The sequence below is a fragment of the Mchenga conophoros genome, linkage group LG11, assembly GCF_057382185.1.
Source record: "Mchenga conophoros isolate Kocher_MC1m ecotype Shallow Benthic linkage group LG11, M_conophoros_male_GT1.1, whole genome shotgun sequence".
Lineage (NCBI taxonomy): Eukaryota > Metazoa > Chordata > Actinopteri > Cichliformes > Cichlidae > Mchenga > Mchenga conophoros.
Window position 1 is genome coordinate 38582545 of NC_140536.1, and position 26839 is coordinate 38609383.

The 26839-nt window shown below is 48.2% G+C and overlaps 3 protein-coding genes across 5 annotated transcripts; 1 reads left to right on the forward strand and 2 right to left on the reverse strand.

Annotated features, from left to right (window-relative positions):
* Positions 1–313: 313 nt before the first annotated feature.
* aste1a (asteroid structure-specific endonuclease 1a) lies at positions 314–7820 on the reverse strand. 2 transcript variants are annotated; one of them, XM_085292893.1, is made up of 6 exons: positions 7651–7820; positions 4455–5266; positions 2758–3066; positions 2433–2637; positions 1781–1916; positions 314–1258 (listed from the first exon to the last, which is right to left on the reverse strand). In XM_085292893.1, exons 1-6 carry the CDS (start codon positions 7775–7777, stop codon positions 859–861), a joined length of 1989 nt encoding a protein of 662 aa, XP_085149019.1. In that variant the 5' UTR covers positions 7778–7820; the 3' UTR covers positions 314–858. The 2 variants fall into 2 exon arrangements, with proteins under 2 accessions (XP_085149019.1, XP_085149018.1); XM_085292892.1 differs by lacking the exon at positions 7651–7820 and having other exon boundaries at positions 4455–5522.
* A 4289-nt stretch (positions 7821–12109) lies between these two features.
* On the forward strand, positions 12110–18604 carry aldh5a1 (aldehyde dehydrogenase 5 family, member A1 (succinate-semialdehyde dehydrogenase)). Its single transcript, XM_085292896.1, has 10 exons — positions 12110–12568; positions 15073–15156; positions 15456–15626; positions 15758–15874; positions 15980–16123; positions 16212–16355; positions 16432–16590; positions 17159–17322; positions 17439–17497; positions 17691–18604. The coding sequence occupies exons 1-10, from the start codon at positions 12278–12280 to the stop codon at positions 17900–17902; spliced, it is 1545 nt and encodes a 514-aa protein (XP_085149022.1). The 5' UTR covers positions 12110–12277; the 3' UTR covers positions 17903–18604.
* kiaa0319 (KIAA0319 ortholog) lies at positions 17943–26406 on the reverse strand. 2 transcript variants are annotated; one of them, XM_085292895.1, is made up of 17 exons: positions 25486–26406; positions 24571–24628; positions 23537–24183; positions 23371–23458; positions 23106–23207; positions 22613–22744; positions 22389–22542; positions 22165–22313; positions 21909–22060; positions 21615–21753; positions 21371–21530; positions 21159–21295; positions 20947–21069; positions 19842–19932; positions 19675–19766; positions 19403–19481; positions 19067–19204 (listed from the first exon to the last, which is right to left on the reverse strand). In XM_085292895.1, the coding sequence occupies exons 2-16, from the start codon at positions 24611–24613 to the stop codon at positions 19432–19434; spliced, it is 2259 nt and encodes a 752-aa protein (XP_085149021.1). In that variant the 5' UTR covers positions 24614–24628; positions 25486–26406; the 3' UTR covers positions 19067–19204; positions 19403–19431. The 2 variants fall into 2 exon arrangements, with proteins under 2 accessions (XP_085149020.1, XP_085149021.1); XM_085292894.1 differs by lacking the exon at positions 19403–19481 and having other exon boundaries at positions 17943–19204; positions 25486–26403.
* Between the last annotated feature and the right edge of the window lie 433 nt (positions 26407–26839).

The following is a 26839-nucleotide window of genomic DNA, read 5'->3' on the forward strand; positions in this document are numbered from 1 at the left end:
GTGCGTTATCAGTCCTGTGTGCTGCTCAGTAACATTCATGTTTAGTATTGACTGTTGCTGATGCTGAGGTTGGCTGTTGCCATGGTTTCCCTGCTGTCTTCTCTCTCTCTCTTGCCCTCTTTCTTTCTGTTTCCCATCGCCCGGTCCTGTAATAACTCCAAATAAAATCAAAATTAATAATACTAATAATAATAATAATAATAATAATAAAGACTGGATAAATATGACAATCAAGTGGACCAGTATAGCAGGAGCAGTAAAAGAAATCTGTTGGGCATTTTTCTTATCCTTCAGACAGGACAGGAAAAAAAGATTGGGGGTCAGAAACATTTAAATCTTTATTGATGAGGTTCCTTTTATTAAACTTACATTCATGCTTCCTGTAAAATCACAAATAAAAGGCTGTAAAATCCTCTGAAATGACCCAGATTGTGGAAAAACTAGCAGATATTTGTCCCATAAAGAGTCTGGAGCACAGGAGCCAACAGAGGGAGGAGAAAGTGGGCTGAAGCCGTAGGTGGCTAAAGGCAGACCCTCCAACTCCGGCCCAATGGCGTGGGATAGTGGAAGAAATTTTTGGAATGGAAAGGCTTACCTTTGTCCCTAGACTCGAGCTCGAGAAATTTAAGAAGCTCTGGGAAAAATGGGTTGTGTACTCCCCTTTGCACTGAATAAATGAATATTACCATGATGTAAGTAGATGCTATTACTGGAACTGTGAATGTCTCCCATGCTGACCTTAAGTTTTGTATTCCCATACTGTAAAATGATAAATAAAAAGTTATAAAAAAAAAATTAAAAAAAAGTGGGCTGAAGCCAGACAGAGTGGATGCTGACGGCGGTTCCAGCGACGGTCCGTCAGAGGAGGTCCATGCCTCGGCCCTCCTCCTTCCGGCTCAGTTCCACTTTGTTGCAGCGATTCCTTCTCTCCTTGGTTTTGTACCGAGTTCTCAGCAGCAGCCGATCATCCAGCCGCAGGTCTTCCTGTGCCCGGGCCAAGCTGCGAGCCTCTGTCTCCTCGTCGTAGTCCAGCTGGAACAGCCTGAGGTTGGTGTGGTCGTTCAGAGCCCGCCTCTCTGCCTGCTCGCTCTCTGAGAACTCGGAGCCCTGGCGGGGCCGGGGCCGGAGCCGGTGGATGGCTGACAGCATGTCGCGGTACTGCTGCACACTGGCCTGATCTGGCTTCAGGACACGCTTCAGTCTGCTCCCTGTCCTCCTCATGTGGACCAGCTGGTGGACCAGCGTCCCCTGATAGAACCTGGAGATCATAAAGAGAAGATGGAGAATGTTCGCTCTGCTGGATCATTTGTCCAAACCAGCCTTTAACTAAGCTCTGCTCTCTTTCTCCTTCCAGACAAACATGTTGGTTTAAGCAGGCGAGTCCAGAGCGCTCTGAGCTCATGTGAGAACCTCCTGAAACTCTACAACACAGTCCCCGCTCTTTGCTGCCACTTTTTCATCAAACTGTGAGGGAGGGGCTCCATCCATCCATGGATCAGGAGCCAATTGAGGCTTTTCCATGCAAACACACAGCTGTGTGAGTCTGCCTGCATATGCACATTTATACTGTGAAACAGCTGCGAGTCACTGATCTTGCAGAGCGATTGTACAGAACTGTACTGATTAAAGCCTCCGCAAACACAAACGTCACATAGAAGAAGTCATGTAACGGTTTCTACAGCACGCCATAATAAAAACACGCCTATGCACGTTTGGCACACTGATCTGCCCCATGCCTACAAACGACCTCGTGAACAAGCGCTTTGAGAGAACGCCTCACCGTGCGACGTCTGGTTCAGGCAGAGGGAGGCCCAGCAGCTGGTTCAGGTGCATGCTGTCCTTCATGCACACCTGCCACTGGCTGAAGGAGTGAGCCACGCCCACATCAGGCTTCTGATGACAGCAAGCCTGGACAACTGCAAAGCACACACACACACACACACACACACACAGAGGGACTTATTTAGAAACATTTTTAAACCAACAAGATTTCTGCAGCACCGAAAGAAGAAAAACCTTCAACTAAACATAATAATAAAAACTAAGATCAGAAGAATCAAAGTTTTAAAAGCTGATTTTATCTTCAGAATCGTAGATTTGAACCTTTCTTTGTCGTGTAATGTAAAACAGACTAACACGGTTGTTATTTCTGGACTGAACTGAGCCTGGAGATTATTTCACAGGTAATAATATCCATGATACAGTCCACACACACGTCTCTGCTGCTAATAAACCTTTAGCCTTAATCCAGTTTAAACAGGTGAGCACTGTCCAGAGAATGTCCGAGAACAGAACAGTATCAGGCTGTAAACATGTTTATTTCTGCTGTAGTTTTAACATGGGACTCTATGGGGACTGACTCACTGCTGCCTCTGCTGGACACCAGAGGAACTGCAGGCTTTGGTAACGTCTCCTCTGGTTGTGTTTCCTACCTGCGCTGAGTCGCGATGTGTCTTTGAGGTTCATTCCCAGCAGCAACGACTTCAGCAGCTTCAGGTCCGGACGAGGCCGAGCTCTGTTCCACCAGTAACAGGTCACAGCCACTAGGAGGCGCAGCTGAGGCGGCAGCTCGTTCAGAAGTTCCTCTTTCACCCCGAGAGCCTCGAGTAAGACCTCCAGACGTTCAGAGAGCTGCGCCTGGGGCCACGAGACAGCCGGACGAAGAGTCGAAACGACATTGTGACAGACATTAAAGTTAGCTTGCTGCACTGAGGATTAAAAACACAAACCGCAGTTCATTTCCACTAAAACTGTCACCTCATGCAGTGAGTTCAGCTGGAGCCGCTGAGCCACTCGACTGAAGGTTGGTTTGATTCGGATGAATTTCAGCTGGAGGTCCTCCCTGTCTCTCTCCTCCACCTTATATGACGTCTCTTTGCCCAGCAGCAGCCCATACATCACCTGGCGGAGAGGTCTGGAGGTCAAGTTAGCACTGGGCAGGTCTTTGTGGTCCACGGGGGTGCCGAGGCTCAGCCTGTGCAGCAGCAGTACGTCCAGGGTGTCCCCGGGTAGCCGGGCCTGCATCACACACAGCTGCATCCAATCTGGGATGCGACCAATGAGCTCCTGGAGACCAGGACACGAAGGTTTTACCAGACATTTACCTCAAGTAACATTTACATTTACAAACCCTCTGAGGTGTAAATGTCCCAACTCCCTAACCCTTTGTTCAGGAGAGTAAAACTGTCATTTTGGTGGGAAAAAAGACATTTTGATGTTTTTTAAGTGTTTTTTTTTCTAGTGTAATTGCCAGTAGCTAGGAGAATCCTCCAGTCCACCCATGTTCTGCAGCACATCCACATCCAGCTCACAGGCACAGCAGGCAGGACACATCCTAACCAGACGTCCTTTAGATGTAAAGGACCAGCAGCTCTATTTTCCTCCTGAGTGCCTGAACTGCTCATCCTGTCTCTGAGCCTGGACACCCTTCAGAGGAACATCCTTTCTGCTGCTCGTATCTGAAATCTTCGTAGCAATTGGTGAAAGTAGCTGTCTGTAAATTTACAGCTCTGGTTATAAAGCATCAAGATCAGAGCAGATGCTGGTAGAACAAAAACCATTCTGATATTTATGGCGTTTGAGTTTAGGATATGTCAGAAAACATATGTACTGATCGTCACGAACTAATCTGAAGGCTCGTTTGCCCGATCCCTACAGAAGCTTGCCTTAGTTCCATCAGTAACACTAACTTCTTGGACCTGACGATGGTCAGATGGACATTTAGACTGTTTCCAGTCTTGAACTTGTAGCCATGGTCCTGAGTTCTGCTCCCATTTCCAGACTCTTCCACCTGCATCTGCAGCACTGAACCCTTCCAGCACGTTATACTTAAAGACCGTCTGAGGACCTCTGTCTCTGAGAAGAAGAAATCACCCAAAGTCCTTTTTTCTAGACTTTGGGTCCGGGGAGAAAAGCCGTCCACAACTTGAACCATCCCTGAGTTCACATGTGATCTAGGTCCTCAACATATAAACCTAAAAACTTCTTAAAACAGTGTTTGACTTCAAAGGGTCAAAGACTCAGATGGTACAGAGTCTTGTTCTTCATCAGGGAACAGCCACAGACATCAGGAAAGATGGACACAGTTTCCAGGTCTGAAAAGTGAGGCCAGTGAGGAGCTCCGTCATGTCTGCATTCTTGTCAGTAGCCAGCAGGTGGCGATAGCTGTAGGGGGAAGCGGCTTCCTGTCTTTACCTCTGTAAACACTTTCTAGATGAGTTTATGTGATCAGTAACTCGTTTTAGGTTTTTACTAAATTAAACATTATTGCACTGTGTAAATGCATTCTTGAGGCTTCAAAGCAAGACTTCAAAAACCAATGACTGCTGTCACAACTTTGCCTCTATGAGAAAACAGAACTGACCTTCTGCACTCCAGGTTGGAAGACATTTGGTCTCCACAGTGGAACGACAGACCTCAATAAAGGACATTTTTCCTTGAATGAGAATCATTACCTCATCTAGGAACGGAGGAACAACCCCACGGACGAAGAACTCCACCAGCGAGCTGCGAGGTAGTTTGTATTCCTCCATCCCCACAGACAAACTCTGCAGCATCTTCTCCTTGTTCTGGCTCTTTCCTCCCATCAGCTCCACTGCTGCCTTCAAGGTGTCCTCTGGCTGCTCAAAGTCCTTCATCCAGCACAGCAGGCCCTCCAGGCGGCTCTGAGGCCTACTGGCGTCTGGGGCAAACCGACTCCAGATAAACTTCGGCAGCTTCACGTAGTCGTTCCCAGCCAGGGCAGCGAAGGTGGGCAGGAGCTGGGGCTGGATTTCGAAGTAGATGCAGAAGCTGGAGGTATAGTACCTCTTACAAGGGATGTAGCTCTTTGAGCCATTCCCCTTTACATCCTGCCACTGGAAGTAAGAGATGGGCAACAATCCTGCTGAGAGGTTGAAGATGTAGAAGTCGCTGTCGTTGGAAAGCACTGGGCACTGCCACTTATCAGCTAGGGCGGCTATCTCCCGGTCGGCCTCGCCAAAGCACTGGGCGACCGGGACCTTCAGCCGGGTCAGCGTCTGTCTGAACACCCACTTGGTCATAATTGGCCGGATGTCTTCCTTACCCCCGTCCTTTGCTGCTCGATGGGCTCTTTCGATCCGCTGCTCTGCCCTTTTTGTCACAGTTTCGAGCTTCTTGTTGGTGTGGTCCGAGCCTCCGTCCAGCACCATGTAAGGATCGACCTCGCAGGTTCTGAGGGCTGTGATGAACCTCTCAATCAGGCTTTCATAGGCAGCATACTCCCCGCCGTGATTCTGGTCCAGACCTGAAGAATCAGCCAAAACAAACACAACAAAGAGACTCCAAGAGTCAGTTTTGCACGTGGCGACAAACCATGCTGAACTGACATCAAGCAGAAACTGTCTGAAACAAATGCTGTCACCATGCTGTGACATCAGGAAGCTCGAGAAGATGTCAGGAAGGTCAAAGAATACTGAGGAGAGTAGTTTTACATATCCAGGACATGCGTAATGTTCAGCACGTTTGAGTGATGAAAGTGTGCATGAACTCAAACCAGTACTTCAGATACTGATCCTGTGATGTTCCCTCAGCACCTTAAAGGCTTCCATACTACACATATTTAAATGTAATGTGGTTTTTATAGATTCTGGTTCTGAACAGTGAAGCTGTAGGGACTTAGGCCTCCAGCAGGGGGCGACTCCTCAGGTTGGGAAAATGATCTCTGAGCTTAGTAATCTCCCCTGATGAGCTCAGTCTGTGGGTTCAGATCTGACTGAATCAAACGTGACTGTCTACAGTCTGAAGGTGTTTGAGTTTAGTGCACCATCAGCTGATTCTGGGTCAGTAACTCACTAAACTCTGAACTCTGTGACTTTGTGGTTGGTTAGGAGCAGTGTTGGTCAAGTTACTTGAAAAAAGTAATCAGTAACTAATTACTGATTACTTCCCCAAAAACGTAGTCAGTAAAGTAATCCTGTTACTTTACTGATTACTTATTTTCAAAAGTAATTAATTACTTAGTTACTTAGTTACTTTTTAAAAACACGATTTACACCCTGAAGAGGTGATAGAGCGATAGATCTTTCAGCCCAATTCTACTTTTTCTACATAATCATACAAAATGTAATCAAATGGAAAAGTCTCTTTTTAAAACTTGTTTTGTTAGTTTTAATCTTTTAACTTTATGCATCAAGCAAAAATGTAATTATCTGCAACATTCTCTGACTGGAAGAAATTAGTTTAACATTTAAACCTATTTTCTGCACATTCCAGCTCATAAAATAAAATATTTTTTGTGTGTTTACACTCAGTCTTTCAAATAGATGCAAGTAAAACACAGCAGAAAATAAATAAAGTCAAAGACTCAGCGGTCCTGTTGCTCTATTTTCACCTGTAAAGCAGGAGTGGGGTAGGCGGAGGTTTACCCTGGTGCAGGTGTGCCGCGGTCAGTGGAAGAATCCGCGAGTTTCTCTGTGAGTTTCCCATTACGTCGTAGCTACTCGGTGCTTGTTGGAAGTTTAGGGGTTTTTTCGCTGTAAAAAGAAGTTTTCTTCCCACGCACAGCGGACACTAATGTTTTTGTCACTTTTTATGGAATCAAACTCAAAGTAAGGTCAGTACTTCCACACTTTAAACGCTGCACGCTCATACTCTCTCTGCACTCGATATATGATCCATTGTTGATCTGCACACAGCTGTTGTCACGAACGTTGCACTCGCTTACGTCACTGTCGTGAGACATTCTCGCAAAAAACTCAGGTTTTAGTAACGCAGTAACTCAGCGTTCCTACGGGAAAGTAACGGTAATCTAATTACCGTTTTTGCAATAGTAATCCCTTACTTTATTACAGTAACGCATTAGTGTAAAACAGCTGAAAGCCAAACATCCAGATCACACACCAGAGCAACATCTGCAGAGCTCAACAGCAGCGGTCAGGTTTCATAATTCTGCGGTTTAATGACTCGGACACGTTTAAAATCTTATCTGTTTTAACATTCATCACACGTGCGCGCATGGGAAGACGTGCGCGCGTGCACTATGTAAGTAAAGTTTATTAAGCGCTTTTCACAGACAGGCAGTCACAAAGTGCTGTACACAAAGATTATAATAAACAGTACACTCAACAGACATTATACACAAGGTAAAAGGTTTAAATGCAAATTAAAAATGTGAAGAATATAAAACACGTAGATCAACAAAAGGCTTGTTTGAACAGAAAAGTTTTTAACTGCTTTTAAAAAGAATCCACAGAATCAACTGGTCCACAGCCGTGGTGCCACAGACTTGGAGGCTCCGCCCCCTGTTGTCTTCAGACGGGTTCCGAGGAACAACCGACAGAGTCTGTGCGCGGAGACACGAGCCGCAGAGTGTTTTAGAAGAAGCTTGGATAAATAATCTGCGGCCGTTTAATGCTCTGTATGTTAGAACAAGAATTTTAAAACGAATTCTTGCTTCTATAACACAAACACACGCGCACGCACCATAATACACACGCGCACATTTTTTGCCGGTCACACCTCCGTTTGTCCGGTGGTCGTCCGTTTGTATTAACAGCAGTATTAAGTAATAGTACTAATACTTCTTATCAGCAGAATCAGTGACCTTAATGACGTCAGTAAAGAGGGTGCGCATAAACCTGCAGCTCACAAACTGAACAGACTCCTGGAGTTCAGACCGGAGCTGCTCACCTGACTCAAAGTACAGCCAGTGGTACAGGTTGGATCCATCGATCACCAGCCGGCTCCTGCCGAACGGGACGTCCCGGTAAATCTTCTGGTGGTTGTCTAAGAAGGTGGTCAGACCCTGAACCCCCATCCTGGGTGTGAGTGCGCCGCGGATCTCTAACTGCGCCTCCTCCGCTCTGTGTTTTCTTAAGTTTCATTTCTTCACATCAGCTGATTATAGCTGATAGCAGCGTGCACGCGCTGAGAGGGGCTGGGTGATATTTGGGTGATCCACCAAAGTCAGCCTGCAACAGCGGAAATATCATATGCAGAGATGGGCAGTAACGCGTTACTTGTAACGCGTTGTAACGCGTCAGTGATTAGTTACTGATTACTTTTTTCGTGATTACTCTTTTTGGCCAGAGGGGCCGATGGCGCGATATGGCAGCCTGGCCTCTGTCAGTCTGCCCCAGGGCAGCTGTGGCTGCAGCTGTAGCTGCCTCCACCAGTGTGTGAATGTGAGAGTGAATGAATAGTGGCATTGTAAAGCGCTCTATAAATGCAATCCATTATTATTATTATCATTATTATTATTTTTCAAGTAACTTGACCAACACTGATCATATGTGTTCACGTGCCTGTGTCCCCCCAAATGTGTGGCCATGGAAACAACGTCCTCCTGCCCTTCGACAGAAATATAGAAAAACATTCATTACAGAGATGTACAGTAATGTCAGTGATTACATGAAATAAAGTTACACGGGACCTCGTGTTTATCAGGGCAGGCACGTGCAGAGGGGGGGGCTGGAGGGGCTTGAGCACCCGCCCCTTTCCTGATGGGTGCCCAAGGTGCCCTTTTGTTGAGGCAACTTTTAAGAAAAAAATTTTTTTAATTTTTTTTTTATGTGTGTGCGTGCGGAGTCCTGTCTGTGCCCCTCAACAATAATATTTAACTATTAATCACAGTTTTGCTAAATAAAAGGATCTGGCTTGCATCAGTCACATGACCACATTTAACCAATGATCGCCCTTGACGGCAGAACGCGCTGGTTACGAGCCGGGAACGAGCTCACAAAGAGCACGCGCATTTTTAGCGGTCCGGAGCTGCAGGAGAAACTGAAACTGAAACAAACGAGCGTGCTGTGTGTGCAACAGCGTGACAAACATTACCTGTCCTTTTATTAACTGCACAGGTAGTGCTGGTCACAGCTGCTGGCTACCTGTGTAAGGCTGTCATGGGTCTGTAGCTCTGTCACCGTTTTAGGGAACATATTTAGTTTTAAAGGAAGTTTCCGGGCTTTTCCTGCCTTTCTGGAGGGATTATATTTCACTAAAAACGATCTAATATGCATGTCCACATAATAATAATTATAATTATAATATATTAAAAACACACGCTGTATTTTAAAGAACATACATTAAGAAGCAGATTATATTAGATTTATATTTTAAATAAGACAAAAGTTGGATTTTACAGCAGTAAAATGATTGTATCTCTACAGTTTAAACATGTAATAAGCTTTGCCCTGCACAGAGTGGATAGTGAAACAAATGGAATCATCATAATGACATTATTTCATATTTATTACTTCCCCCTCCTCATTGCTTTATTATTGTAGCTCTAGTAATAAATAATAATGTAAGGATTCTGGATCAGCACCGTGATGCCCATAGTATATACAGTATTCTGAAGAAGGTCTAACATGTCACTGTGTGTGCGTGCATGTGTGTGTTTTATGTATATGGATTTAAAAAAAATATTACTCATGATATAACATTGTGCAGACATGGCTGGTAAGGACATGAGGAGGAAACAGCAGAGCTGTGTGAGGCTACTAAAGGCAGGGCTATAACATTTTTCTGTCATCATTTTATTATAGATTAAGTGCTGGAGTTGTTAGGTGTGGATAATTAGATTATAGTTTATTGCAATAGCAAGTTGTGCCTTGTTCTCAGATAGACAGCAAGTGGAGAGTGATATATGAAATGATGGGATGGAAGGAAGAAGAGAAGCAAAGAGTGATTCACAGGCAGAGCCTAAATTATTTCTCACAGTTTTTGTTGCCTTATGGTTCCAAGCGCTGTCACCAATCTTTGCATTTAGTTATTATCTCATGACACTTGTTTAATCAGCTACCATCTCTCCTGTGGACTTTTTAATGTCTACAGTCTCAGTTCAACACAGCCCTGCCCTTCCCATATTAGATTTTTGATGAATGTGTGTTGTTGTTATTCAGCCTGGTTCAACGTGCCCCTTTTTAACTTTGAGCACCCGCCCCTTTAAACCTCTCTGCACGGCCCTGTATCAGGGTGTTACATGGATTTTAAGAATCGCACGCTACGTGTCAGACACTGTCTCAGCTGTAAGAAGAAAAATGATGTGATGGTTTCTGATGAATCTGGATGAGGTGGCTGCAGATGCTGCAGTGTGCACTGAGCGGTAAGAAGGTGCAACACTGAGCCCACAGTGCTTGTGTTGTTCCTACATCACCATAACCATGCAAGGGATCAATCACATTGTTATGATGTCATACCTTTGCAATGTGGGGGGCGGGACCTTTGTTTATATCAAACACTTTTCAGGAACCAATGAGAAGTGTTATCTTTATAACATACCTAATATCAATCTAGGTTTGCTGTCAGGCAAATTTAAGCAAGTCATGTTGGTTTAGTGGTGATGCTAATGCTAAACAAACCTGCAATGTTTGTGTATCTGGACTAAGGTTGTCATGGTGATGATCCCACCACTGAACCCACAGACATGATCACACTGGAGGGTTCCAGTACCTGTGTCTGGCAGCTTAAACGTGTTGGGTTAGGGCCCGAGCCGCTGAGGGAGGGGCAGTCATACCCCGACTGGGTGACAGCAGGCTGCTGTTACTGGGAGGCGGAGGGGGGAGGAAAGAAAGGGCCGGGACCTACAACATCACATGATCAAAAGCATCAGCATCCCAGTTCCTACATCGGGATGCTGCAGGGCGCAGGTGTATCTGGACTGGGAGGAGACCATCCTGTCCTCCTACAGAAAGGTCCCTGACACACCTGCACACCTTCTTCACCGTGGGTTCGGAGTGTGGATGAGACTCCTCTCTCAGACTGTGCCAGCTGCACTAGGCCTTGGCTCGGCTTCATAGACCACTGTGGGAGATGCTGATGGAGGCTGAAGAGAGAATATCATCAGCATAACCTCAGACCTGCTGGTAACCATCACTGAGCTTCACTCTTTTTCACCTTTATTCTGTTCCTCTGATCATGTTACGACAACGACGATGATGATGGTGATGATGGTACTGGTGTGGGTATGTGTGTTTCTACCGCCTCCAAAAACAAACTTGTCCCCGGCAGAGACAGGGAGCTCCGGCCAGTGTTGCCAACTCCTCAGTAAGGAAAATCGCTATTGGCTGTCCTAAAAGTCGCCAAATGACGTCATCGCCTAATTTGCATAATTGGTCATGCTAATGTAATTGTAACCTACGCTGTTGGAGAGAGAAACAACATCGTGGAAGAGACAAAGTGAGTAAAAAACGTCCTAAATGCATTTATAGTTTATTTAGAACTACGAATTAAATTTCTTTTAGCAATTATTGTTTTTTTAATGTCACAATTCCAACCCTGCTCCTTTATGCCACTGCTCCACTTTTGCCTGGACCGGCAAAAGTGACCCGAGATAGGCGCTCTGGTGGAGTTACTGTGTGTGTGTTTATAAGTACTTTTAAACCTTGTGATCCACAAAACAGCATAACAGTAAAAGAACTGACTGCGTTACAGTCAGTGCGGAGCAGCGGCTTCACTCATGCGCGATTCATTTGCCGTTTGGACGCACAGGTGTGAACGTCTCCTGCCCTGGTAGCAGCGGGGGGAGGACTGTCCTCCGCCCGTGAGCGCTTTGGCACGGGTGAGGTGCCCACGGCAGCACCGCTGCTTGGTGAGAGTAAGAGCAACGCTGTTATTGTGTATATATTTATTTATATTTAGATTTCTTCATACATTCTTATATAGTTCTATATTGTGTATTTTGTTGTACAATTATTTTATTTTCAACTTTAATTTATATATTTATCTTTATCTTATTCTTTCCCAGTTAAATTTACCCTTCATTCTAATTTGTGTTGTACAGTTATTTCATTTTTAACCTTAATTTATATTTTATTCCTTCCTAGTTAAATTTACCCTTTTTAATTTTTCATATTTATTTCCTATCTTATTCATAGCCTTTTCCTTTTTTGTTTTCTTTAGGTCACGAGCAGTTGTCCAAGCATTTCACTACATATCGTACTGTGTATGACTGTGTACGTGACAAATAAAAATTTGAATTTGAATTTTGAATTTGAAACACGCTCTTTCACGTCAAAAAGTCGTCATAAATAAGTCTCCAATAACACCAGAAAAAGTCGCCAGATTTGTCGCTAGTCGCTTTTTAGAAAAAAAGTCGCTAAGGGGCCTGAAGACTCGCTAAATACAGCGACAAGGTCGCTAAGTTGGCAACACTGGCTCCGGGCGGAAGGCTCACTGCGTTTGAACGGAGTCACGTGACTGTCGCACCGGTTGAAACCGACGGAAACCCGCGAGAGGCTCCAGCTGCAGACCTGCGCGAACGAACGGATCAAACATCCAGCATATAGTCCGGCAGCCCGGCTGCACACCCCCCGGTATGTCCGCTGCTGTCTGCGTGCTGAAGACCCGCTGCTTCCTCCGGCAGCTCCTCCCCGGCCTGCCCGCCGCCATGCACAGAAGCTACAGCCTGGATGTCTCCGCTCCGCTCCTCCGGACGCAGGGCTACGTGGACGGCCGCTGGATCTCCGCTGCCTCGGTGTTCCCCGTCCTAGATCCGGCCACCGGGCAGGAGATAGCCCGGGTGTCGGACTGCGGCCCCGCGGAGGCCAAGCAGGCGGTGGACGCTGCGTACAAAGCGTTTCACTCCTGGAAGCAGTACACGGCCAAGGTAGGCTGCGCTCTCACAGAACTCCACTTTAAAAACCGACTATTTAAAATTAATGTCCCATTTCCGCCCTGAAAATTAAACGAAACACCCCAACGCTGGCATCTTCCCGACTGACAGAAGCCAGACATTTATTCGGATGTCATAAAATTCACCGGATACTACGATATGTGCAGGTTTCACTGTTTAAATTGGACTTTCTGCCCTCCGTAGTCAACTCAAAGCCTGGAACTCTTACGCAAATGATTGACATTGACTGACGGAGTTTATCTCAAAGATGTTATACACACACGTCAGACTTTAATACGGCTAACACAGAAACCACCTGATTTACGGATTTTCACACAAATCCAAAACTTTCTTTCATGGTCTTCTCCGCCCTCCCTACTCCACTAAAAAACTAAATTTACCTTAAATTATAAGTATTGACTGAGTATGGCGTCAAACAGCTTTCGTAACCGTTAAATGTTTGGAAATGTTTATTCGGTTAACTCATAATTCACAGAAATCCGTTTTTAGACTAAACCCAAACTTTAACAAGTGTCTTCCTGCTGCCGCGCCACTCGGAGCGGATGCGCACAAATCAAAGGTGAAGAATGACTCGCAGACAGGAGACAGACACGTGAGCGAGATGAGCACCGCCCCTTAAACAGTCACAAAACAAAGCAGCAGTAAGGAGACGCGGTTTCCCCGCTGACAGCACAATTACGCCGTATTTGAACGGAGTTTGGTGGACAGCAGGTGTTTAATGCAGGTATCTGCCAGTGTTGGTCAAGTTACTTGAAAAAAGTAATCAGTAACTAATTACTGATTACTTCCTCCAAAAAGTAATCCCGTTACTTTACTGATTACTTATTTTCAGAAGTAATTCATTACTGTTAGTTACTTGGGGCGACTGTGGCTCAGGGGGTGGGAAGCACATCTGTAACTGGAAGGTTGCCGGTTTGATCCCCCGGGCTCCCTGTCCTGGTCATTGTGTCCTTGAGCAAGACACTTTACCCTACTGGTGTTGGCCAGAGGGGCCGATGGCGCGATATGGCAGCCTCGCCTCTGTCAGTCTGCCCCAGGGCAGCTGTGGCTACAACTGTAGCTGCCTCCACCAGTGTGTGAATGAATAGTGGCATTGTAAAGCGCTTTGGGTGCCTTGAAAAGCGCTATATCAATCCAATCCATTATTATTATTATTATTATTATTATTATTATTATTATTATTATTACTTAGTTGCTTTTTAAAAACACGATTTACAACCTGAATAGGTAATAAAGCGACAGATCTTTCAGCCCAGTTCTACTTTTTCTGCATAATCCATCATATAAAATGTAATCAGATGGAAAAGTCTCTTTTTAAAACTTGTTTTATTAGTTTTAATCTTTTAACTTTATGCATCAAGCAAACATTTAATTATCTGCAACATTCTCTGACTGGAAGAAATTAGTTTAACATTTAAACCTATTTTCTGCACATTCCAGCACATAAAATAATTTTTGTGTTTACACTCAGTCTTTCAAATAGATGCAAGTAAAACACAGCAGAAAATAAATAAAGTCAAAGACTCAGCGGTCCTGTTGCTCTATTTTCACCTGTAAAGCAGGAGTGGGACAGGCGGAGGTTTACCCTGGTGCAGGTGTGCCGCGGTCAGTGGAAGAATCCGCGAGTTTCTCTGTGAGTTTCCCATTACGTCGTAGCTACTCGGTGCTTGTTGGAAGTTTAGGGGTTTTTTTCGCTGTAAAAAGAAGTTTTCTTCCCACGCACAGCGGACGCTAATGTTTTTGTCACTTTTTATGGAATAAAACTCAAAGTAAGGTCAGTACTTCCACGCTTTAAACGCTGCACGCTCATACTCTCTCTGCACTCCATATATGATCCATTGTTGATCTGCACACAGCTGCTGTCACGAACGTCGCACTCGCTTACGTCACTGTCATGAGACACTCGCAAAAAATCACGGTTTTAGTAACGCAGCGTTCCTACGGGAAAGTAACGGTAATCTAATTACCGTTTTTGCAATAGTAATCCCTTACTTTACTCGTTACTTGAAAAAAGTAATCGGATTACAGTAACGTGTTACTGCCCATCTCTGGTTATCTGCTGTGAGGCGTCAGCAGTCAGTGTGTGGATGCCGCTGAGCTAAGTTAAATGTTTAAACGCTCGCAGCCTCAGACACAAAGTCCGGCTTTGTTAGAGGTCAGCAGGGTGACTGAGCTCCACCTCCATACAGTCACCAACACAGGAGGTGACTCGCTGAAGGATGAACCAACGAGCAGGGACGGAAATCTACAGGAGCAAACTCAGGACGGGATGTTTCCTCACTCTGGTCCTTCACTCAAGTTTATATAGATTTTTTGTAAATGAGAGAATTGTTTGTGTATTGTTGATGAAACTAAAGTTCTCTCTCCGAGTCTCCATCAATGTGAAGCATGTTGGCGGGGGACAGGGGCGAACGGTTAAATGTGACGATGAAGGCGTGCAGGTGACCCGTGCTCTGCTCTGATTGGTTGTCCTGCAGGAGAGGAGCGTCCTGCTAAGGAAATGGTTTGAGCTGATGACGCTGCACAAAGATGAGCTCGCCCAGCTGATCACGTTTGAATGTGTGAGTATGACACATGAACTCACCTGTAGGACACCTGAACATGCAGTACATGTCAGCAACGAGTGAGTACTTGTACTGTAGTACTTTTCAAATAAATACTACTTTAAAATGTTTGTTTGACGAAATAAGAAAACCTCAAGAAGTTTTTGTAAAAGTGTTTATTGTAACAAACACTCATCTTTATCCTGCTGCGTGTGTCTCTGCGTCTGCGTGTGTCTGCGTCTGCGTGTCTCTGCGTCTGCGTGTGTCTGCGTGTGTCTGCGTCTGCGTGTCTCTGCGTCTGCGTGCGTGTGTTGCAGGGTAAACCGATGTGCGAGTCTCTCGGGGAGATCTCGTACTCCGCCTCCTTCCTCGAGTGGTTTTCTGAGGAGGCGCGGCGAGTCTACGGTGACATTGTGCCATCTCCAGCCAAAGACAGAAAGCTCCTCCTCCTGAAGCAGCCGGTGGGCGTGGCCTCCATCATCACACCGGTGAGCAGCTCGTTAATGAATTGATATCACGTTATCCAAGCTAGAATCTATTTTAATCGATAATCAAAACCCACCCCTAATGAATCCATCACATGACGTCCCGCAAAGAATTTGCTTTTGGTTGTTTCCAGTGGAACTTCCCCAGCGCCATGATCACCAGGAAGGTCGGCGCCGCGCTGGCTGCCGGCTGCACGGTGGTGGTTAAACCAGCTGAGGACACGCCACTTTCGGCTCTCGCTCTGGCAGAGGTGAGTACGTCAAACATCTGGATAGGGGTCGGCACTTTGTTTCTTCGTGGGACACACATTGTTGAGTCACTTCCTGTGTTTTGGCGTGTTTTTTTTCCCCCTCAGCTGGCGGAGCAGGCGGGGATCCCGGCAGGGGTGGTCAATGTGGTTCCATGCTCCAGAGAGTCGACGCCCTCGGTCGGGCAGGTCCTCTGCACAGACCCTCTGGTGGCTAAAATCTCCTTCACTGGATCCACGGCGACCGGGAAGGTCAGAGTGCAGCGCCGCCCGCAGCGCCGCCGCCCGCAGATCCACATAAAAAGCAGAAACTCTTCTTTAAATAAAACTTCGGTTTCAGGTGTTGCTGAAAATGGCCGCTGACACCGTGAAGAAGGTATCCATGGAACTGGGTGGCCACGCCCCCTTCATTGTGTTTGACAGCGCAGACCTTGACAAAGCGGTGGGCGGAGCCATGGCATCCAAGTTCAGGAACTCAGGCCAGGTGAGGGTGTCTCCTGCTGACCTGTTCCACAGGTGAACGCCACCATTGTGCACACTAACGCTTCTTCTTCCTGCAGACGTGCGTGTGCTCGAACCGGTTTCTGGTCCAGAGCGCCGTCTACGACCGCTTCGTGGAAAAGTTGGGGCGAGCTATGGATGCCGAGCTGCGTCTGGGTCACGGCTCGGAGCCCAACACCACGCAGGGGCCGCTCATCAACACCCGCGCCGCAGAGAAGGTAAACGCCGTTTCCACTATTAACCCGGATTGTTTCGTCCCCGTGACAGAGCAGAGAAAACCGACTCAGCGTTAGAACATTTATTTCTTTTATTCAATCATCTTCTGAAGAGACGCCTGCACAGCCCAATTCAATTCAATTCAATTCAATTTTATTTATATAGCGCCAAATCACAACAAAAGTCGCCTCAAGGCGCTTCATAGCCCAGACGCCAGTTGCAGCATCTCTAACATTAGAATCATAACCTGTGCCTCATATTGGTGTTATTTTGGTACTTTACACGTCACAGTTTCAATACAAACATTGTTATATGGCAAACTTCCTCTTTTCTGTCTGGCTTCCTGTATTTATTAACATGCTGTACAGCTCTACACTTCCTGTTTTCAGCCTGGCTGAGTGCTTAGTTTGTGAGTCTACAAACCTTCATTATTAAAATACATAAAGCAATAAAATAAGGATACTAAGGATATATTAATTACATGACACCACATTACTGCCGACGATAAATGACTGAAGTTTGTTTAAAGACCGCACCAGCACGCCGCTGAACGCCGTCTCTGCCTCCCAGGTGCTACATCAGATTTTGGACGCCGTGTCCCGCGGGGCGAAGGTGGTAAAAGGCGGGAAGCGCCTCGATGGCTCCTTCATGGAGCCGACTCTGCTGGCCGACGTCACCGCCGACATGCTGTGCACGAAGGAGGAAACCTTCGGGCCGCTCGTGCCCGTCATCAGGTGAGTCCAGACAGATGATCGAGACGGGATTTGTTGATCTGCGGGTTTAATCCTGGCTAGACGCAGATTCTTGTTCATCGTGAAGCCGTCTGAGCTCGCCTGTGTCTGATCTGCAGGTTTAACACGGAGGAGGAGGCTCTGGCTATTGCTAACGCGACCAGCGTCGGGCTGGCAGGTGAGTCCACCTGCGTGCATGCAGCCGATTGGTTCCTAGACTGCAGATCGCGGGCTGTTCATGCGTCGTCGCAGACGTGTCGGTTTCCGAGAGCAGGACTCAGAGCTGTAAATTAGACTTTAACGTCTGACCCAGTAGAAGAAAGGTTCACGTGGCGGCGCCTCATAGTTCTAACCTCCTCCTTTGTTCTCAGGTTACTTTTACTCACAGGATGTGAGTCAGATCTGGCGGGTGGCGGAGGCGTTGGAGGTGGGGATGGTCGGCGTCAATGAGGGGCTGCTGTCCACGCCAGAGGCCACGTTTGGTGGGGTGAAGGAATCCGGCATGGGCCGCGAGGGCTCCAAGTACGGCGTCGACGAGTACCTGGAAGTGAAGTACATGTGCTTTGGAGGCCTCAAACCGTGAGGAGGAAGAGGAGGCGGTACAAAAGCTGTGACTCGGTGGAGGTGGTCGGATTCTTTTATTAACACGTGATAACTCCTTCAATAAAGTTTGAATTCATGCAGGATCAAAAACGTCCAACATCGGACTTTGTAAATCACATTTTGAATCAGCTGTCGCTTCTACGCTCACACACTCGGCACCAGCACGAAGCTTAAACTTATCTGAACCCGTCTCAGACTGGTTGAACTGCCCAAACTCACACCAGTAGGAGGCGCTACTCAGTCCGTTTATCTGCCCTGTCTGCTGTGATTGGCTATCAGTGTTAAGGGATTGTAAACTGAAGGGGAGGGGCTAACAAACCGCCACATTGTGATGAAACTTGTTTTTAAAAATTATTTTCTGCTTCACCCGTGGCGCAGCGAGTGTCCATAAAGCTTCCAACTCGCATGAATCCTCCTGAATCGTGAAACTTAATTCATTCCTAAAGAAATTGTGCGTGATGAGCGACGCGCCTTTGGAAACGAAGCCGACAGAGCGACAGCCGGCGCCGCATCGAGCCATGAAAACACGAACGGGTGCAAACCTGTCGACTCGGCTCGTCTACGTGTGAAACGCTCTCGTAGCAGTTTAATACCTGGATGTTTGTCTGTGACTTTAGCTGATGGGGTCAAAGTTCATGTGTGCGTTTTGTATTCTGACCACATTAAAGACGAGTTTGTGTTACTTCTGTGTTGGTGTTTTTATGTCGGAGGTGTCGGCTCACATCCTTCGTCTCTGATTCACACGCTGCTTCTCGTTAGCCAACAAACGTTGATGAAGTTTAACCCGGCGGACGGCGTCTGTGACCCGGGCTCAAACGAACCACGACCGTGTGATCGGACGCCGTCGTCAGCTGACTCTGCCGTGTTTCCTGGTGAGCGCTCTGTTAGCTAACGAGCTCACAGCTGTGAATCGGGCACGTGGCGGTGGTGCGATGCCTGATGTGTCCCGCCCTCTTGCTCTTCCTCTTATGTCCGAGCAGACGCGCGTCCGTCCTCCAGGTCTCGAGTTCCTTGCGTCCTTTGAAATGGGACATGTTAGCATTCTCTTGAAAACTGGGTAATGTGGTCCCTCATACACGTCCCAGAATGCACCATTCTGCGTCTGCGAGAGGTCAGCCGCCCCGTCATCCGAAGGCGTCGCCGTTGCGGGCAGCCATGGTGCTGATGCGGTTCCTGCTGCGGACCGGCCGGTCGCGGCTGAAGATGGTGTCCTGGTCGCTGTCCAGCTCCGACTCGGACATCATGAGGCTGGAGTTGTGCTCCGTGCTGCGGTGCTTGATACCTGCACAGGGGAAAGGTTAGCGGGGGTCATGGTTTAAGTCTCAGTCATTGAATAAAGATGGAGGACGACCTCCCGCCGCTCCGGGGAAACGTCTGCTCTAAAGAACAGCGGGACATTCCCAGGAACGTGGGAACAGTCAGGTGCTTTAAAAGAAGGAAGCGGCTTCGCTTTGGTTCATGAAGACGACTCTGCTCTTACCTGAGGTCCCGAAGGTCGCTGAGCTGAGCTCAGTCACATGACCCAAGGTGGGAGTCCTTTAGGAGAACGCATGGATCACCTGGGAAAGGACAAGAGCGATGAACCACACCCTGGTCACGTGATAGCTGCAGAGTGAATCAGCGACCCCGCAGGACCGCCTCCAAGGTGACGACTAACTGAGCCGCAGTGAAACGACTTCATGAACCAACGAGAACGCCGCCGCAGACCGACCCCGACAGCCTCCGCAGGCGGACTATGGCAATGTGACTCACTGAATTTGGGGCGGAGCTCCACCCTCTCCTGCTCGTCCATGTTGTCCAAGATGGTGTATTTGGTTTTCTTCCTCGCTTTGGTCTGTCGTCTCCTGAAAGCAGCAGAGACCAGTTCACGCACGGAAGCACACCTGGGATCAGTCTATCACCTGCAGCGGCGTCCTCACCTCTTACAGCAGCAGATGAACGTCCAGCCGAGTGACAGGATGAGGACGACGAGCACGAAGCTGGTCAGGATGACGTACAGGACCCTCCACTCTGTCAGAGGAGCACAGCCGACAGGTCAGCGGCTCGTGCGGAGCTTCACCTGAATGTGTGCTGTGTGATGCGTACAGGTACATTTACAGGTGTGTGCACAGGCTTCACTGCTCGTTTGGAGGCCAGTTTGAATAAAGAGCTCTTTCTCCCTCCGTGCACTCGGAGACCAGCTTACCATCAAATCTGGTTCCTGCATTAGTCTCTGCTGCTGTCGGCCTCGTTTACTTTCTTTTATTTGGCTTTTATTGATATTTAATTTTATTCTATAGTTCCAATGTACAGCACTCAGCTGGGGTTGTTTTAAAGGGTTTTATAAATAAAGGTGATGATGGATCAGTGACGACACTAACACGCACAGTTACCAGGCAGAAAAGTCCCGCGGCGCTCATGTTTAACATCAGCATCGCTTTCACAGCGGAACAAAGAAATTCGCTGCAGTTACATTAATAATATGCGCATCTGCTGCAAAGCTGCAGCTGCGCGTGTAAGTCGACAGCCGCAATAAAGAAGTGTCGTGAAAAGTGCGAACATGTGGGCGGGTCTGTCACGCCCCAGTCCAGGGTTGCAGCACCGTGTGCGGCTGTCGCCTTACACGCGCAGCTGCAGCGTTTCGGCTACAACAACAGGACCCAGTTCTTTCTGTCTTAAGCCAGCGAGGCGTGATTGGGGACGCTGCTCACAGGCCCCGCCCCAGCTCTGCAGTCAGAAACGGGCTGACTGCAGCCAGTAAGACAGAAAAGTATGAAACTCACTACATGATGTTTCATCTCCGTTCACAAGTTTCTGGACTTTGAGACTGAACTTTGTTTCACATCCTGTTCAACTTGCTGCTGCAGACGAACGAAGCAGTCGAGGGACAAACGTCACAAGTTTGTGTGAAAGTTGTTTAAACAGAAACGACTGAAGGATTCGTTGTGAACGAGTTTGTAATGTAAATGAAGTTTTCTGTCGTTTCTCGCCGTCACGTGAAGAATGACCCGCTGCCGTGACCGAAGACTACAAATCATACTTTACCGCAGTTGCTCTCTCCATCGCCAAGGTAACGACGAATCAGGTTCTCGGTCCAGAAGGGGTCGCAGGCACACTGCTTGGTGATTGGATCGCACTGACCACGCCCCGAACAGCTGAGCAGACACACTGAGGGAAAAACGAGCGCGTTAAACACAGACAAATGCCCCGCCCCTTTCTGAGATGTCACAGGTGAGCCGTGCCCCGGCTGGACTCACAGACGGTGTCCACCCTCAGGACTCTGAACAACAGGTAGTCGCTTTTCTCGAAGAGCAGCTGGCTGCGCAGCACGCCGACCAATCGGGAGGCAGAGAGGGGCCCCGAGGTGCCGTGCACGGAGAACCGCAACACGGTGCTGCAAGCAGAGAAAACATCACAGGTTATGGCGAGCCGGCACGTGGAGGGGCAAGTCCGCGGTGCGTGCAGGTACCTGATGTGGGAGTGTCCCTGCAGCGCTCGCACGTGGAGGTCGCTGTCAAGGACGTGGATCAGAGCGGCGAGCTGTCGGACCACCGTGTCTCTCTGAGCCACGCTCACCTGAGACACCGACACCAGCATCTCCAGCTCCACCTGCTCGCCGCCGCCGGGCTCTGCAGACACGTGGGACAACACATCTATGTCGGCGCATGCCTGCGTAACACAAAACGGGACGAACGGCGAGCTTCCAGCCTCACCTGGTCGCACCTCCACAGTGGCCGTGGCGGAGCCGGAGCGCCCCTGCGCGTTGGTCACCTTCAGCTGGAACAGGTAGGTGCCTTCGACCAGGTTGGCGAGGTAGAGCGAGGGCTGAGTATCCGAGCCGTACAGTACGTCCTGGAACCAGCAAAGGTCAAAGGTCACTCCGTCACACACACAGTGTGAGGTCGATGAGCCGCCACTGATTTAAACTGAAGTTTAGTTTCCCGCGGGTCACCTGCGCTCGTTAATAAAGTTTGATTTGAAGCGTCACAGCGCCGGTCGGAACTCACCCCGGCAGCAGGACTCTGGCTGTCCCGGGTCCACAGGAAGTGCACCGCGGTCTGATCGGCGTTGGTCACCGAACCTCTGAGAACCAGAGAGTTGTTGGGCAGAGTGAGCGAGTGGCTGCCGCTGGCGTGGGCGACCGGAAGAAAACTACCGGCTGGAGTTTGGAGGAAGCAGACGACCTTAGATTAGCGTGTTTGTGATTTAAACGAGTCTGACAGGAAGAGCTCCGCCTTCCACAAATAACACCGAGTCGCTCACCTTCTGGGACTTTGACGGTCAGCGAGGCGCTGTCTGTCGCCCCCTCCTGGTCAGATACGGTCAGTCTGAAGGTGTAGCGCCCCGCCCGAACCCCCGAGGCTGTGGCGACGGGCTGATCTGCGTCGTCCAGCCTCAGCCCGGGAGGCCCGCTGGAAAACACGAAACCCGACTGAACAAATTTGATCTTTCAGTCACAGGAACATGAAAAAAGGCTCCAGACTTACCTGACCGCCTCCCAGCGGTAGCTGACGATGCCGCTGTCGTCACTGCTGCCGCTGCCGTTGAGCAGCAAGCTGCTCACCGGGAGAGACAGGCTCCTGTCGGGGCCCACGACGGCCACCGGACCGCGGTTTGACCCTCCAACCTGTGACGCTGAAGCTGGAAAAGCGAGAGGAGGTTTAAAGAGTCGGTGTGAAGCCACAGAAAGCATTAAACCCGTCGAGTTTACCTGCTGACTCAGTCGCAGTCGTAGGGTTAAAGCTGGCTGCTGACAAGGTCGGGGTAGTAAGGTCAGAGGTCACAGTCAGGTGGGTGGTGGAAGGTGGAGTTCCGGCTGCAGACTGAAGCATCTTCACAGCGTCTGTGCGAGAAATGAAGGTTAAATTCTTCCTTTCATTTACCTGCTTCCTCACCTGGTCTCTCTGAGGTCACCTGTTTGTCTTTAAACTGAACTTTGACCTTCACACTGTCTCAGGTGAACACCACCCACTTACTAAAATGAGTCACCTCCAACCACCACAAAGTTTCTCCTGGGCAGTAACTACACTCCTACACGTGACAGTCTCTGGTTTAACATGAACCATCTACAGTGACCAGCAGGGGGCGACTCCACTGCCTGACATGAACTCAATAACCTGTTTTTCCTTAAAAAAGACTAAATAAAAATATTAAAAAAGATCAAATGTTGATCTAAACAAACATTTTTTTAGTCATAAACTCACCTGACGTGGTAGGTTCAGGAGCAGCTGGAGTGGCGGCTGGAGTGGCGGGTTTCACTGTGGTCGCCTCTACGGGGTTTCCAAGAGACACCAGCAGGGGTGGAGCTGCATGTGGAGGACAAGTTACTGCTCCACTGGTCAGAGGGACAGGACCTGTGAGGCTCTTCAGACACGTTTGCTAAAGTTTATCTTTAAAACAATAAACTGGAGTGAACCTGCGACCTGACGGAGGTGTGCTGACCTGACCTGACCTGACGGAGGTGCTTACCTGGGTTTGCTGTGGGGCTGCTGGAGGTGTGGGCTGGCTCTGAGCTGGCCTCGGGTGTCAGGGGTGGAGAGGTGGAGCTGCTCTGCGTCTGTAGGGAGAACAATGACAGGCTGCAGACTGGTCTCCATGGAGACAGTTATCATATGAGCTCACGCTCTGAACTCACTGATTCCTGTGGCGCCACCTCCGTCGGTCTCTTGGCCCCACCCTCCTCTCCCTGGCGCACGCCCGGGGCCGCGCTGCTCTCTGTCGGCCTCCTCTCTGGACCATCCTCAGCCTCTGATTGATTGAAGCTGCCCCCCCCTTTCAAAGGTGGCTGATTGGTCTCCTGTTCTGGGCTGGCTCCACCCCTCTCCTCCTGGCTGTCCTCTGAGTACTCGACATCCAGCATCCCGGGGTCTGGGAAGCCTCGATGTGGCGTGTCGAACAGGGAGAGATCTTTCAGGGCCTCCAAGTCGCCGGGCGCCTCAGACGAGCGTGAGAGGGGCCTCCAGCGCCCGCCGTAGGGCTCCCCCCTCACCAAGGACTGAAGCACCAGTGTCTGCGGGGACGGGCGTCGCAGGAAGGCGAGGAACGAGTCGGCGCCAGGCGTCTGCCGGGGCTGGCAGTTCTCCCTCTGCTGGCAGCTCAGCACGTAGCAGCGGCCCTCGAACAGCCACGCCAAGTCGTAGCCGGGCAGGTCGCAGCACGCCGCCACGCACTGCGGCAGGGACGACACGCTGGGCACCCGCAGAATACCGCTGCTCTCGACCACGGGAGACACCACGGCCTCGGAGAAGGTCGCCCCCTGCCAGCACTGAGATGCCACTGCAGCTGCAAGAGAAACGGGTTTAATAAGATGCATGCGAAGAGAGACAGCTTTACATTTTTCCTGATGAACTGCGGGCGTCCGCTCGCTGCAGAGACACCCGCAGCCTGCAGACGTCTGAGCTTTATACTGCAAAGGGCAGTAGGACATTCATGTAGTTGTAAAAAGCATGATAAGATATTAAGTAATCCAAAGTATTCAGAATACGTTACTGTCATTGAGTAACGTAACGGAATACGTTACAGAATACATTTTGGGGCATGTAATCTGTAATCTGTAGTGGAATACATGTTAAAAGTAACCTTCCCAACACTGGTTAAACAGTCCTGGGTATGACACGTTTTAATCCATGCTGACATTTTTGACACGTCCACATTTCTGAATGGTTTTACCTTCCACCGCGTGGATCAGTAGCAGAAGCATGTTTTCCCACATGGTTGGTCCGTCAGCCTGAAACGATCGATCACAGAAGGTTAAAAAATCATCGCTGCTCCTCACACACCTGACAGCAGCGACGTGGTCCTCCCTGCACGGTTTCAGCACCGTCACGGTGGACAGCGCCACCTGGAGCCCCGCCCAGCAGCACGAAGCAGCCACGCTGTCACTGAAAACAAAGCTTCGGCCCCGCGAGGCCAAAAAACCCAATTTGATATTAAAAAAATCTCCCCATGAAGCAAACACGTGCTTGTTTATCAGTAGCTAAAAGCGCAAAAATCCATTCCAGGCATCGCTCTGGCTGTTCCACGCTCCTCAGGGTACCATTCAGAAAATGACTAGTTTATATTTCATTATTTATAAGTAAATATTCACAAAAGATTAAGCTTCATTCATAAAAATTGAAGGGCCCAAATTAGTCATCCTTTAATTCGGCAAAGGTTTAGGCCAGTAAACCCGAAACCTTGCGCTAAAAAATCAAACTCCGTGAGGCCGTTTGAGGGAAACCTGATAAACAGGACGAGGCAGGGAAAAAGCACCACCACTTATAAACGAGCCGAATCGCAGCACGTAGTGAAAGAAAACTGAATTTACGTTAGTCATCTGATTTTTTTGTTCTGCTGAATAAAAATCTTTAATTTTGCAGATTTTTAAATGTAGTTCTGCATGATGAAGGCTAACAGCGCAGATTACGATGAGAATCCAACACCTGCCGTCGCAGGTCGCTGTTTTTAACATTTACAGCTCCAAGACAAAAGCAGACGTCTCAGTGTTCGCACGTTTCACCGATTACACCGTCCTCACGCCGTTTGCAGGTTTTTATTATGGAACCCGCAAACGGCGCGCGGGTTATTAACCTGGATGTAACGCACCTGACTCCTGCGGCGCTCCGGGCCTCCCAGCAGGCCTCCCAGCAGGCCTCTCGGCTCCTCAGTGCTCCTCCCGGCCGGATCCCGTCAGCCCCGCGGGCCTCATACTGGACTCAGCGCTGGGGGTTCAACCACAAAGATTTACCTGCTCACACTGCGATGCTGAGAAAGCACGAGCGCCGTACGTCCGAGAAAATCACACGCATACACATCCGGTCATACCTTTCAAAATAAAGCCTACAAATCCTAGTGTTTGAAATGAAACCGTTATATCAGCACCATGTCAGGGGAAATGAACAGGGAGCGAGCATACACTGGACGTTTTTTTGTGGATATCTGGATATCATGTAACGCAATTTTAACACATTTATCTTTGTTTGAAAAGTTTTGTCCTTTACTGGAAATTTCAAAACCCAACTATGCTTTTATTTTGTCGGGAATACTGTGCGAGTTCCGTTGCGGATTAAATGAACTGCATTAATTTGCCCCTTGCCCTCCATTGTGTGCCTTTATTTTCTCTCCTGTGTGTTATTTATTCCTGCACAGTTGGCTTGGAGCAAAATGACAATAAAAATAAAATAAATTATATTCTGTTCTATTCTTAAATTGTATCCGGTTGTTCAGTCTGATGTCACTAGCAGTGTCTGGGCCTAAACTCCGCTGCAGGTCCATATATCAAACGATCACTATGGCATTACTGAGAGTTGAAAAACTGTCTAAAGTCTTTCATCTTTAATAAAATGATCAGCGTTCTGCTCTACCAGGTGTAACAATTGAGTTTAACATCCAGGCATCCATGAAAACGGAATTTATGACATTTAACGGAGTTAGAAGTTAGCAGGGAGTTAGCTCGCTAGCTTCTATCTAAATACAATATAGCATGTCCTGACTGCGGGTTTTGGAAACAAATTCAAACGTACAGCTCTGTTATCACTTCCAACATAAATGAAGACAGAAAACTAAACAGCAGTGACGTTTGTAGGGTTACTGAAGTTGGGCTAGCTGGTATATAATGATGTGCTACGTGACCGCTAGCGACACAGCTATGTTAGCATAATATAAACAAGCTAACTTTTTTCCACTCGATAAAAGTTAACGTGAGTGTTCTCGGTGGTCAGGAACAAATGTAATCGCGTGGCAGGATGCTGTAAAAGGACCAAACTTCAACCAGGAGAACAACTGAGATAATCCATCCACAATACGAGGTTAGTCATTCATATACTGCTGCATGGGCTGGGCTGTAGTTACATCCTAAGGTTTTAAAAACTGAGCTTAAATAAATGATTAGCGGTAATAAAAGCCGAGGGAGATCAACAGTGATCACTGACTGTTTTAGGAGCTTTTTGAGATCAAATAG